The sequence below is a fragment of the Hyperoodon ampullatus genome, assembly GCF_949752795.1.
Source record: "Hyperoodon ampullatus genome assembly, chromosome: 10".
NCBI lineage: Eukaryota > Metazoa > Chordata > Mammalia > Artiodactyla > Ziphiidae > Hyperoodon > Hyperoodon ampullatus.
Window position 1 is genome coordinate 91,883,851 of NC_136923.1, and position 13,143 is coordinate 91,896,993.

The window sequence follows — 13,143 nt, forward strand, 5'->3', positions numbered from 1 at the left end:
TCTAGAGAAATAATTATTTTAAAACAAGACCTTGGAAACAGTCTACATTTTCTGACAATCCTTGACATCGTCTCTGCTATTAAATGCAAGCAATCTTGCCCCCGTGGGAATTCCCAGGTTCGATCCCTGGTTGGGGAACTAAGATCCCACAAGCCACGTGGCATGGCCAAAAATAAATAAATAAAATCTTGCCCCCAAATTTTGGAATTGTGGGATTGAGGTGTTGGTGGAAGAAAATCCTCACATCTAGATTATGTTTAACCCATTAATGTAAAAAATTACTTCTGAGTTCTTAGAATGATTTCAGTTCTACATAAATATGTGGCATTGGGGACTGAGATCATGCAAGCCTCTGCTTTCAAGGGGTTTAGGTCTTAAGGATACATGAGATTCCAATTCAGACAGAATCACTGAAGGCTACAGGACTTGATGTGTGCTCATGAGTGTTAAGCTGTTTTGTTGACCATAGGAATCCTAGGGTATCAGAGGTAGTGAAGGCCAAGGTGCTCTCAAACAATTGATGAGGAATTGAGCGAGTGGAGCCTTGAGCTGGATGTTGGAGAGGAGAAAATTCTAGTGGGCAGAAGGGGGTGAAAGGCATGGAAATTACATGAGTTGCATGAGAAATGCACACAGTGTGGGTGACCTTGAAGAGATCCATCAACTTGCTTGTCCTGGGAGAGGAAGGAACCTTTGGTGTTTTGCAAAGGCATGTTCTTTGTAGTTCATTGGATGTTTGTTAGCCAGGAATATTGCCTCTTTCTCTAAGTGAGCCACGCAGGTATCAGCAATAGGCTGGACCTAACAGAGTTAGATGGAACTCTTTGTTGATAAGACTTCATTGATATAATCAACAAAGGCTGCAACTTTAAAAAAATGTATTTAATATTGATTATGTTTCTGATCGATTTTTATATTATTTGTTTTCTTTCTTAGATACATGTGTGAGAATTTTTATCTTTACATTGCAATATCACATTAGTTGTTTTTTTTTCCCAAAGGATAGCATGCCGTATTTGGCTGTAGTATCAGGATTACTCATGTTGGAAAAATTTTTCTTCACAGGCCCCCAAAAATGATATATAGCCTCTGGGGATTGGGGCAGTAAACTGTGGTTCTGAATTAGGATAACTTAGTTGCTTATCACCTAATTCAAACCTCAAGAAATGTTTGTTTACCAATTAATGAAGTGCAGTTGTGATCAACTAAATGACCCACTTCTCCGTCTGTAGCCAGGATCCTTGTTCTAAACTCAACGATGAGTAATTTGGGTAGTGGCCGTTTCACTTAGTGGCTTGCCTTTTTCCCATGCCTCCCAGTCTCCCTTTATTCTTAACAAACCGTCCTTAGAAACACAAAAGAAGGTAGCAGAATTACATTGGCATTCCCATATTATGTGCTATCTTTCTAAGAAAGAGGGATACACTTACAAAGTACTTAAAATGTTGAAATAGGACTGGTTTCCTGATAGGAATAAAGAAAATTGTATTGAAATGTCAATAAGGAAAGGATAACTATTATTGGACAGCGGAGGAGGTCAGTGTACTACTGGCTACAAACCAGCACTTGTTCTGTGCCGCTGGTGACGGTTATTGTACAGTCCTGAAGCACATGAGAACCCTGGAGAAATCCCTGGGATTTCTGTTAGCATGTTCTACCCCCATTAGATTACTTGGTTCATTGTAGCCTAAATGCGAAGCATATATTTTATCAATTTGGCCCATGCTGTTTCATATGGTTGCCTTATCGCAAGCCAAGTCAAGTGGCTTTTCTTTACCCTGTTAAATAAAGCCGTGATTTAAATGGCTTTTAAAAAATCAAGCAAGCAAAATAAGAGGAGGCGTTGTCAAAAGTACTGTGCATGAGGTTTTCATCATTGTTCTACCTGCTCAGAACAGATGCCTTCTGGAGCAGTTGTTCCCCTTAAGGACATTTTCTTGGCAGAAACCTCAAGTTTTATGCACAGAGCAGAGACCCATGGCTTTCTTAGAATTAAAAACACTCATGCAGTGTTATAACAACATCTATAAATGTTTATCTTGTTTTAAAGGACAGACACACACAATGTTGAGACTTGCTTAATAGCAGCCAGAGATAACAGTTTTTCTAGAAAGTTTCTCTCTAAAACCTGAAGACAAAAATCACATTCCTGTTGTGCCTTCCTGGGGTCATAACATAAGGACTCATTTACTTATTAGCTAATTTATGGAATTTCAAGAAGATAATTTTTTATCTTCATCATTATAAGAAATGTCATGATTTTCTTTCCCTAGATTTAAAGGTTAGAGTTACCTACCTGATTGTGGAATCCATGGAGTTCCTTTCCTTGATTCTGAGCTCTGGGTTTTATTTGGGGCCCTCAAAGTTCTGTGGGGAGTGTTAGACACAATGATGGAGAAAGAGCACTATGCAGTTTTTGCCTGTACCTTTTGGTTTCCACGCCCTCTGCCCTGGAAAATCCATTTCTTTTTTTTTTTTTTTTTTTTTTTTTAAATTATTATTTTTTTTTATTAGTTTCTGCTTTATAACAAAGTGAATCAGTCATACATATACATCTGTTCCCACATCCCCTCCCTCATGCATCTCCCTCCCTCCCACCCTCCCCATCCCACCCCTCCAGGCGGTCACAAAGCACCGAGCTGATCTCCCTGTGCTCTGCGGCTCCTTCCCACTATCTATCTACCTTACGTTTGGTAGTGTATATATGTCCATGCCTCTCTTTCCCTTTGTCACAGCTTACCCTTCCCCTTCCCCATATCCTCAAGTCCATTCTCAAGTAGGTCTGTGTCTTTATTCCCGTTTTACCCCTAGGTTCTTCATGACATTTTTTTTTTTTTTTAATTCCATATATATGTGTTAGCATACGGTATTTGTCTTTCTCTTTCTGACTTACTTCACTCTGTATGACAGACTCTAGGTCTATCCACCTCATTACAAATAGCTCAGTTTCGTTTCTTTTTATGGCTGAGTAATATTCCATTGTATATATGTGCCACATCTTCTTTATCCATTCATCCGATGATGGACACTTAGGTTGTTTCCAGCTCCGGGCTATTGTGAATAGAGCTGCAATGAACATTTTGGTACATGTCTCTTTTTGAATTATGGTTTTCTCAGGGTATATGCCTAGTAGTGGGATTGCTGGGTCATATGGTAGTTCTATTTTTAGTTTTTTAAGGAACCTCCATACTGTTCTCCATAGTGGCTGTACCAATTCACACTCCCACCAGCAGTGCAAGAGTGTTCCCTTTTCTCCACACCCTCTCCAGCATTTATTGTTTCTAGGAAAATCCATTTCTTATTCTCATGATTCTATTCCCTGTGAAGAAGGATTAAAGCCACTGGAAAAATTCCCCCATTTCTATTTAACAATAATTTTGCAGTTTCTGAATTGATGATATTGGAAATTGATTAAGAATAACCACATCAAGAAGGCCAAGACCCTGTGATAGGATCACATATCATAAAAATCATAGTTCAGCTTAGTTTTGTATACGATCAAAACATTTACAAAGCAAGTAAGCCTAATGGTTTGTTACTTTGAAAACTATTTCCTTTTCCAAGTTTTTTCTGGATGCAGTTTCAGTCATTTTTGAATGCAAAAAATTAATGATAAAAAATGCATGTGTACTACCAAACGTAAGGTAGATAGATAGTGGGAAGCAGCCGCAGAGCACAGGGAGATCAGCTCGGTGCTTTGTGACCGCCTGGAGGGGTGGGATGGGGAGGGTGGGAGGGAGGGAGATGCATGAGGGAGGGGATGTGGGAACAGATGTATATGTATGACTGATTCACTTTGTTATAAAGCAGAAACTAATAAAAAAAAAATGCATGTGTTGTTGGTGATAAAGAAGGATGTAACTTGCTTTTAAATTTTTATTCTGGGTTGAAATATGTGAAAATTGTCATTTAAACCATGGTTTTTAATTGGGAGAAAAAAACCCATATTGATTAGAGTATTTTTCAAAGGAAATATACATATATATTAAGGCGAATTTAAGAAAAATTTAAATGTGAAAATTGATTTTAAAGTATTTGACCGCATGCAGTATGATTGCAGCATCTTTCTTTATTCTGATGCTCTTTTTGTTGGCTTTTTTAGAATCATTAAAAATACCTCTGAATGACTGGATACATTCTATTAAACCAGGAAAGAAACTGACACCCACACTATATTTTTGAACAAGTATAAAAAGTTTATCACCTCAGGCAGTGAAGTGAATATGGCTCCTGATCTTTGTGAAGTAGAATATCTTTCAGATCATGTAATCAAGATGCTGAGTTTCCCTTGTTTTTTTTCTCTTTCATTGCTTCCTTCTGACGTGTGGCTGCTGTGTTGACAACCCTCTCTACTTCTGCTGCTGAATGTTTTGTTTCCATCATTCAGGAAACCTCCCAAGGTAAGCACCGATATGGAATTTGGCATGCATGCTGGCCAGGTGTGCTAAAATCCTGAATTTTATCCATCACAATAACCCATGTGAAACACCTCTGCTTTTGAGAAGACAAATTGGCATTCTAATGTAAAACTTAAACCGAGAGCAAACAATTAATGTTGGTAATGATATAAAATACGAATGGTCCTCTACATTTACAAAGCACTTTCATACGTTATTTCATTCTTGGAATTAATGCTTGGGTCAGAACAAACCTATTTGGTTACTGTTTCTGTTTTATTGATGATGAAATGAGGCTCAGAGAGATGAAATAAAATGTCCTAATTCACAGATTGGGTAAGCGGAGAACTAGATAATATCACCACCTAGAAAATGGAAAAACAAAAATGGTAACATAATGATAGGTTAGTAACTATGGTTATTGACTGGACAAACTATCTTTTCTGGGTCCTACTAAGAATAATTGATATCATCAGAAAAATTCTCCAAACTTTTAGGGTTTCAACCATCTACCAACTTTATGTGCTTTTTTTGGAGTTTCTAGCCAATCACAAAGTCCACTAATTAGAGCTAGCCCCCTTGTTCTGGCCAGCCTTTGATGGCATGTGTGCCAGTGAGAAGCCCAAAAGTTAGAGAGTAGGTAGGAAAAGAAGAAAATGAGAAGCAGGGCATCTGAATGACCAACTCCTAAATAATTGAAGGCTGATTTTATTACTGGTGGGTATTTTATTGGGTATCCAAGGGACACTTAGTGCCAAAAGGAAGGAGAAATGCAACAAGCCTCTGACCAATGATGCTGGTTATAGCTTTGTTTTTTGAGATGGGATCAAGTCAGACTACACCCACACACATTACCTGGTCAGAATCTAAGGCATGTTAGGTGAGGGGAAGAAATCCAGAATAGATTAGGTTTACTTACCTCTGGGATTATGAAGGAAAAATCTAACTTAGCTTTTGAAGTATTGAAAGCCACTAAGTTGCTAAATGTTAGCCTTTATGTTTATTGAAGGCAGTGTAGGAATGGTCTTTGGCACTAAGAGTTCCAGCTCCAAGAAGGAAGGCGTACATTGAACAAATAATACGAAATCTTCTAAGAAAGAGGGAATATATGATGTTTAGAAGTATAAGCACTGGCATCCTGGCCAAATCTGGGGGATGGGAAGGTTCTCCCTGAGCAATTATTGATGTGGATATATCCCTAAAATTTGCACCCCAAAATGTCTCTGCTCCTCAGAAAGATGGGAGCTCCCCTTAAGTAGCTCTTCCTTCCCTTGCTGTTGGTTCCTAGAGGTTTCAGAACAGACAGTCAACCTTGTGATATATTTCATTCTTTCCCTACAGAAAAAGGCAATGAAATCCTGAGCAGTTCCACATATGGTTACTTAATGAAGGAGAAACAGTAAAATGAAAAAGAGGCACAAAAACACATTTTCTAAAAAATCACCAATTGCTTTATACACAGAAAATGTTCTGGTTATTTTCTATCCAGTATCTATAGTATGGTGGTTTCACTAGGTATCCTACTGATAGTTCCTAAGAAGTGTCATGAAATTATCAAAATAAAATGAATGTTAAATCACCACATTTAAATATGTACGTGCATGCCATAAGACACATCTGGAAAGTGTAAAGATCATCTTGAAATAAAATAAATGACATAATAGAGTCAGATTTTTTAAAAAGACACTAAAATAGATAAGGTCTTTTCTTGCAGAAACTGTAAATATTGAAAGCAAATGGGGAATGGAAAGATATTTTTAATGATGATTATATAAGTATGAAATTTTATTGATTTAAAACAAAGAGATTTTGAACATGAATAATTAGCAAAAGCATCAAAGAAGACAGGTTTCGATTTAGCAAATATTCTGGGTAGGGGCCAAGTGCTGCATGAATCAGACCTGATCCTAGCATCCTAAAACGGTTGGGGTAGGGAACATATGCACAATATAAAATCAGTTGTGTTAAAGGCCACAAGAGGAAAATATTTGTGGAACTCATAGGATGAAGAGTCCTGTTCTGACTTCTGCAGAACTGGCAGCTAAGACTGGACAAAATAGTAAAAACCTATACTTGTAGGCACTGGAAAAAGATCCAAGAGGAGGTGGATAGGTAGGGAGGTGAATCTGGTATTTGGGTGTTTGCCATTCAGACAAAATTAGCTTAAAGGCAGAGCTGTGTGTCTGACAGTCTTGTAGGGTCTAGGGGACCTAGGGGGAAAAAGTGTTGGAATTCAGGGTCTTCCAGAGGTGGAATCCTTAGCAAACTTCTTATGGTTTTGGTTGGCAACATGGTTTGCAACCCAGCCTTGGGTGGGGTGTAAGGGTGAAACAGAAGTAAACCAGTCCTCACATGGATTGCTGTGTGATTGCAAGTTTCTTTGTGTGATCCAGGAAGTCTTGAGCACTAAAAATGGATCAAAGTGATCCTAGAATGCAGGTCCCCATCTCACCTGGCAGGAAAGCAAATGTAATCCTGTCTCTAATGATTCTACAAGGCATTTAAATAATATAATGTGCAGCATCCAATCAAAGATAGAGGTGCATTGCAAGATAAGGCAACATGAACAAGAACTATGCTAACGTATATATATGGAATCTAAAAAAATGGTACTGATGGACCTAGTGCCAGGGCAGAAATAAAGACGCAGATGTAGAGAATGGACTTGAGGACACGGAGGGGAAAGGGAAGCTGGGACTCAGTGAGAGAGTAGCATTGACATATATACACTACCAAATGTAAAATAGATAGCTAGTGGGAAGCTGCTGCATAACACAGGGAGATCAGCTTGATGCTTTGTGATGACCTAGAGGGGTGGGATAGGGAGGGTGGGAGGGAGGCTTAAGAGGGAGGGAATATGGGGATATATGTATGCATACAGCTGATTCACTTTGTTGTACAGCAGAAACTAACACAACATTGTAAAGCAATTATACTCCAATAAAGATTAAAAAAAAAAAAGAACTGACAGCAATAATAAAGAAGTAGAATCACAGATACTTCAGATATTCAAATTGTTAGGCATGAACTTTAAAATAACTATGGTTATTATATTCAAAGAGATAAAAGACAAGATTTTAAAATGTTAGAGAGGACTGGAAATTATATAAAGTGACAAATCAAGTTTGGAAAATTACCCAACAGAAATTCTTACCCTGACAAACCCCGAACCAAAATTAAGAACTTAGGGTTTAGCAGCAGAATAGATCCAGCTGAAGAGAGAGTTAAATAATTAGAAGATAGGTTAGCAGAAAATATCAAAATGAAGTACAGAGGAGACAAATGGTGCTGGAACAACTGGACATCCACATGCACAGAAATGAACTTAAACCTTATACCCTTCACAAAAATTAACTCAAAATGGATCATAGATCTAAATATAAAATGCAAAACCATAGGGCTTCCCTGGTGGCGCAGTGGTTGAGAGTCCGCCTGCCAATGCAGGGGATACGGGTTCGTGCCCCGGTCCGGGAAGATCCCACATGCCGCGGAGCAGCTGGGCCCGTGAGCCATGGCCACTGAGCCTGCGCGTCCGGAGCCTGTGCTCTGCAATGGGAGAGACCACAACAGTGAGAGGCCCACGTACCACAAAAAAAAAAAAAAAAAAAAAAAAAAAAAGCAAAACCATAGAACTTCTAGAAAATAACATAAGGGAAATCTTGGAAAACGTGGGGTTGGTGATCAGTTTTTAGATACAACATCGAAAGCCTATCCATAAAAATAAAATTGATTAATGGGACTTCATTAAAAGTAAAAACTTTGGCTCTGCAAAGACACTCTTTAGAGAATAAAAAGAAAGCTACAGACTAGGAGAGAATATTTGTAAAACTAATCTGATAAAGGACAATTATCCAAAGTATACAAAGAACTCTTAAAACTCAACAGTAAGAAAGTGAACTACCCAATGGAAAAAGATGGGCAAAAGACCAGAAAAGACCCTTCATCAAAGAAGATACACAAATGGCAAATACACACATGAAAAAATGCTCAACATCATATGTCATAAGGAAATTACACATTAAAACAACACTGAGATACCACTACACACCTATTAGAATGGCTAAAATCCAAAAATCTGTCAAGACCAAAGCTTGTGAGGATGTGGAACTCTGTTGCTGGTGAGAATGGAAAGTGGTGTAGAAAGTGTAGAAAGACAACATGGAAGTTTCATGTAATGCTGAACATATTCTTATACAACCAAGCAATCATGCTTCTAGGTATTTACTCAAATGAGTTGAAAATTTCTGTCTATACAGAAACCTGCACATGAGTGTTTACAGAAGCTTCATTCAAAATTGCCAAAAACTGGAAGCATCCAAGATGTCCTTCAGTAAGGGAATGGATAAGCAAACTGTGGTCATGATCCTGATGCTTCTCGCAGGCCTGACCCCAAAGGGAAAGTGCCCACTGGACCTTACAAATCTCTCCACCAACTTGGATTCTCTTGTCATTAATATGTGTTTTCCTAAGGAATATCTTTTCATTATTCTCTGTGTGGGCAGTTATTGAAATTATGTCTAATTATATGATGATGGTAAATAATCATCACCTAACTGCAATATTTACTGTTTCTATTATGTGTAAGGATTTTGTACATTTTACTAAAAAATATTATAAGATAGAAGTGCTGATTAGGAGAAAGGAGGGGCTGTCATTTTGAATATTTGGTTGAGTTATCACTATTCCTACCCAACTGTTATGAAGGAAAAAAATCTCACGTTCTTTATATCCATCCCTGGAACTGTACTCTTAGAATGCTGTTTTCATTGTTACAATTAATAATAACTATCTTTAATTCAGCACTTACAATATGCCAGGTCCACTTTATTTTTATTTATTTATTTATTTTTTTGTGAGTCTACATAATATTCCATGGTATTAGCATACCTTAATTTTTTCAACAACAGTCCCTTACTGAAGGGTATTCACATGGTTTCACTTTTTTTGTTTGTTTGTTTTGCTACAATAAATAATGCTGCTGTAGAAATCCTGGGCCTATATCTTATGTACTAGTGCTTTTTTTTTTTTAATTTATTTATTTTATTTTTATTTTTTGCTTTATAACAAATGTAATCAGTTATACATATACATATGTTCCCATATCCCCTCCCTTTTGCGTCTCCCTCCCACCCTCCCTATCCCACCCCTCCAGGCAGTCACAAAGCACCGAGCTGATCTCCCTGTGCTATGCGGCTGCTTCCCACTAGCTATCTACCTTACGTTTGGTAGTGTATATATGTCCATGCCACTCTTTCACTTTGTCACAGCTTACCCTTCCCCCTCCCCATATCCTCAAGTCCATTCTCTAGTAGGTCTGTGTCTTTATTCCTGTCTTACCCCTATGTTCTTCATGACATTTTTTTTTCTTAAATTCCATATATATGTGTCAGCATACCGTATTTGTCTTTCTCTTTCTGACTTACTTCACTCTGTATGACAGCCTCTAGGTCCATCCACCTCATTACAAATAGCTCAATTTCATTTCTTTTTATGGCTGAGTAACATTCCATTGTATATATGTGCCACATCTTCTTTACCCATTCATCCGATGATGGACACTTAGGTTGCTTCCATCTCCGGGCTATTGTAAATAGGGCTGCTATGAACATTTTGGTACATGTCTCTTTTTGAATTATGGTTTTCTCAGGGTATATGCCCAGTAGTGGGATTGCTGGGTCATATGGTAGTTCTATTTGTAGTTTTTTAAGGAACCTCCATACCGTTCTCCATGGTGGCTGTACCAATTCACATTCCCACCAGCAGTGCAAGAGTGTTCCCTTTTTTCCACACCCTCTCCAGCATTTATTGTTTCTAGATTTTTTGATGATGGCCATTCTGACTGGTGTGAGATGATATCTCATTGTAGTTTTGATTTGCATTTCTCTAATGAGTAAAGATGTTGAGCATCCTTTCATGTGTTTGTTGGCAGTCTGTATATCTTCTGTGGAGAAATGTCTATTTAGGTCTTCTGCCCATTTTTGGATTGGGTTGTTTGTTTTTTTGTTATTGAGCTGCATGAGCTGCTTATAAATTTTGGAGATTAATCCTTTGTCAGTTGCTTCATTTGCAAATATTTTCTCCCATTCTGAGGGTTGTCTTTTGGTCTTGTTTATGGTTTCCTTTGCTGTGCAAAAGCTTTTAAGTTTCATTAGGTCCCATGTGTTTATTTTTGTCTTTATTTCCATTTCTCTAGGAGGTGGGTCAAAAAGGATCTTGCTGTGATTTATGTCATAGAGTGTTCTGCCTATGTTTTCCTCTAAGAGTTTGATAGTGTCTGGCCTTACATTTAGGTCTTTAATCCATTTTGAGCTTATTTTTGTGTATGGTGTTAGGGAGTGATCTAATCTCATACTTTTACATGTCCTATCCAGTTTTCCCAGCACCACTTATTGAAGAGACTGTCCTTTCTCCACTGTACATTCCTGCCTCCTTTATCAAAGATAAGGTGACCATATGTCCGTGGGTTTATCTCTGGGCTTTCTATCCTGTTCCATTGATCTATCTTTCTGTTTTTGTGCCAGTACCATACTGTCTTGATTACTGTAGCTTTGTAGTATAGTCTGAAGTCAGGGAGCCTGATTCCTCCAGCTCCATTTTTCGTTCTCAAGATTGCTTTGGCTATTCGGGGTCTTTTGTGTTTCCATACAAATTGTGAAATTTTTTGTTCTAGTTCTGTGAAAAATGCCAGTGGTAGTTTGATAGGGATTGCATTGAATCTGTAGATTGCTTTGGGTAGTAGAGTCATTTTCACAATGTTGATTCTTCCAATCCAAGAACATGGTACATCTCTGCATCTATTTGTATCATCTTTAATTTCTTTCATCAGTGTCTTATAATTTTCTGCATACAGGTCTTTTGTCTCCTTAGGTAGGTTTATTCCTAGATATTTTATTCTTTTTGTTGCAATGGTAAATGGGAGTGTTTCCTTGATTTCACTTTCAGATTTTTCATCATTAGCGTATAGGAATGCCAGAGATTTCTGTGCATTAATTTTGTATCCTGCAACTTTACCAAATTCATTGATTAGCTCTAGTAGTTTTCTGGTAGCATCTTTAGGATTCTCTATGTATAGTATCATGTCATCTGCAAACAGTGACAGCTTTTCTTCTTCTTTTCCGATTTGGATTCCTTTTATTTCCTTTTCTTCTCTGATTGCTGTGGCTAAAACTTCCAAAACTATGTTGAATAAGAGTGGTAAGAGTGGGCAACCTTGTCTTGTTCCTGATCTTAGTGGAAATGGTTTCAGTTTTTCACCATTGAGGACGATGCTGGCTGTGGGTTTGTCATATATGGCCTTTATTATGTTGAGGAAAGTTCCCTCTATGCCTACTTTCTGCAGGGTTTTTATCATAAATGGGTGTTGAATTTTGTCGAAAGCTTTCTCTGCATCTATTGAGATGATCATATGGTTTTTCTCCTTCAATTTGTTAATATGGTGTATCACGTTGATTGATTTGCGTATATTGAAGAATCCTTGCATTCCTGGAATAAACCCCACTTGATCATGGTGTATGATCCTTTTAATGTGCTGTTGGATTCTGTTTGCTAGTATTTTGTTGAGGATTTTTGCATCTATGTTCATCAGTGATATTGGCCTGTAGTTTTCTTTCTTTGTGACATCCTTGTCTGGTTTTGGTATCAAGGTGATGGTGGCCTCGTAGAATGAGTTTGGGAGTGTTCCTCCCTCTGCTATATTTTGGAAGAGTTTGACAAGGATTGGTGTTAGCTCTTCTCTAAATGCTTGATAGAATTCACCTGTGAAGCCATCTGGTCCTGGGCTTTTGTTTGTTGGAAGATTTTTTATCACAGTTTCAATTTCAGTGCTTGTGATTGGTCTGTTCATATTTTCTATTTCTTCCTGATTCAGTCTTGGCAGGTTGTGCATTTCTAAGAATTTGTCCATTTCTTCCAGGTTGTCCATTTTATTGGCATAGAGTTGCTTGTAATAATCTCTCATGATCTTTTGTATTTCTGCAGTGTCAGTTGTTACTTCTCCTTTTTCATTTCTAATTCTATTGATTTGAGTCTTCTCCCTTTTTTTCTTGATGAGTCTGGCTAATGGTTTATCAATTTTGTGTATCTTCTCAAAGACCCAGCTTTTAGTTTTATTGATCTTTGCTATCGTTTCCTTCATTTCTTTTTCATTTATTTCTGATCTGATTTTTATGATTTCTTTCCTTCTGCTAACTTTGGGATGTTTTTGTTCTTCTTTCTCTAATTGCTTTAGGTGCAAGGTTAGGTTGTTTATTCGAGATGTTTCCTGTTTCTTAAGGTGGGATTGTATTGCTATAAACTTCCCTCTTAGAACTGCTTTTGCTGCATCCCATAGGTTTTGGGTCGTCGTGTCTCCATTGTCATTTGTTTCTAGGTATTTTTTAATTTCCTCTTTGATTTCTTCAGTGATCACTTCGTTATTAAGTAGTATATTGTTTAGCCTCCATGTGTTTGTATTTTTTACAGCTCTTTTCCTGTAATTGATATCTAGTCTCATAGCATTGTGGTCGGAAAAGATACTTGATACAATTTCAATTTTCTTAAATTTACCAAGGCTTGATTTGTGACCCAAGATATGATCTATCCTGGAGAATGTTCCATGAGCACTTGAGAAAAATGTGTATTCTGTTGTTTTTGGATGGAATGTCCTATAAATATCAATTAAGTCCATCTTGTTTAATGTATCATTTAAAGCTTGTGTTTCCTTATTTATTTTCATTTTGGATGATCTGTCCATTGGTGAAAGTGGGGT

At 37.6% G+C, this 13,143-nt stretch overlaps 1 protein-coding gene across 1 annotated transcript in view; it reads left to right on the plus strand.

Moving 5' to 3' along the window:
- KIF13A (kinesin family member 13A) overlaps positions 1-13,143 on the plus strand; it is a 217,177-nt gene that overhangs the window by 81,952 nt on the left and 122,082 nt on the right. Inside the window, 1 exon segment of the mRNA XM_079712079.1 lies at positions 4,388-4,400. Coding sequence (XP_079568205.1) covers positions 4,388-4,400 — 13 coding nt within the window.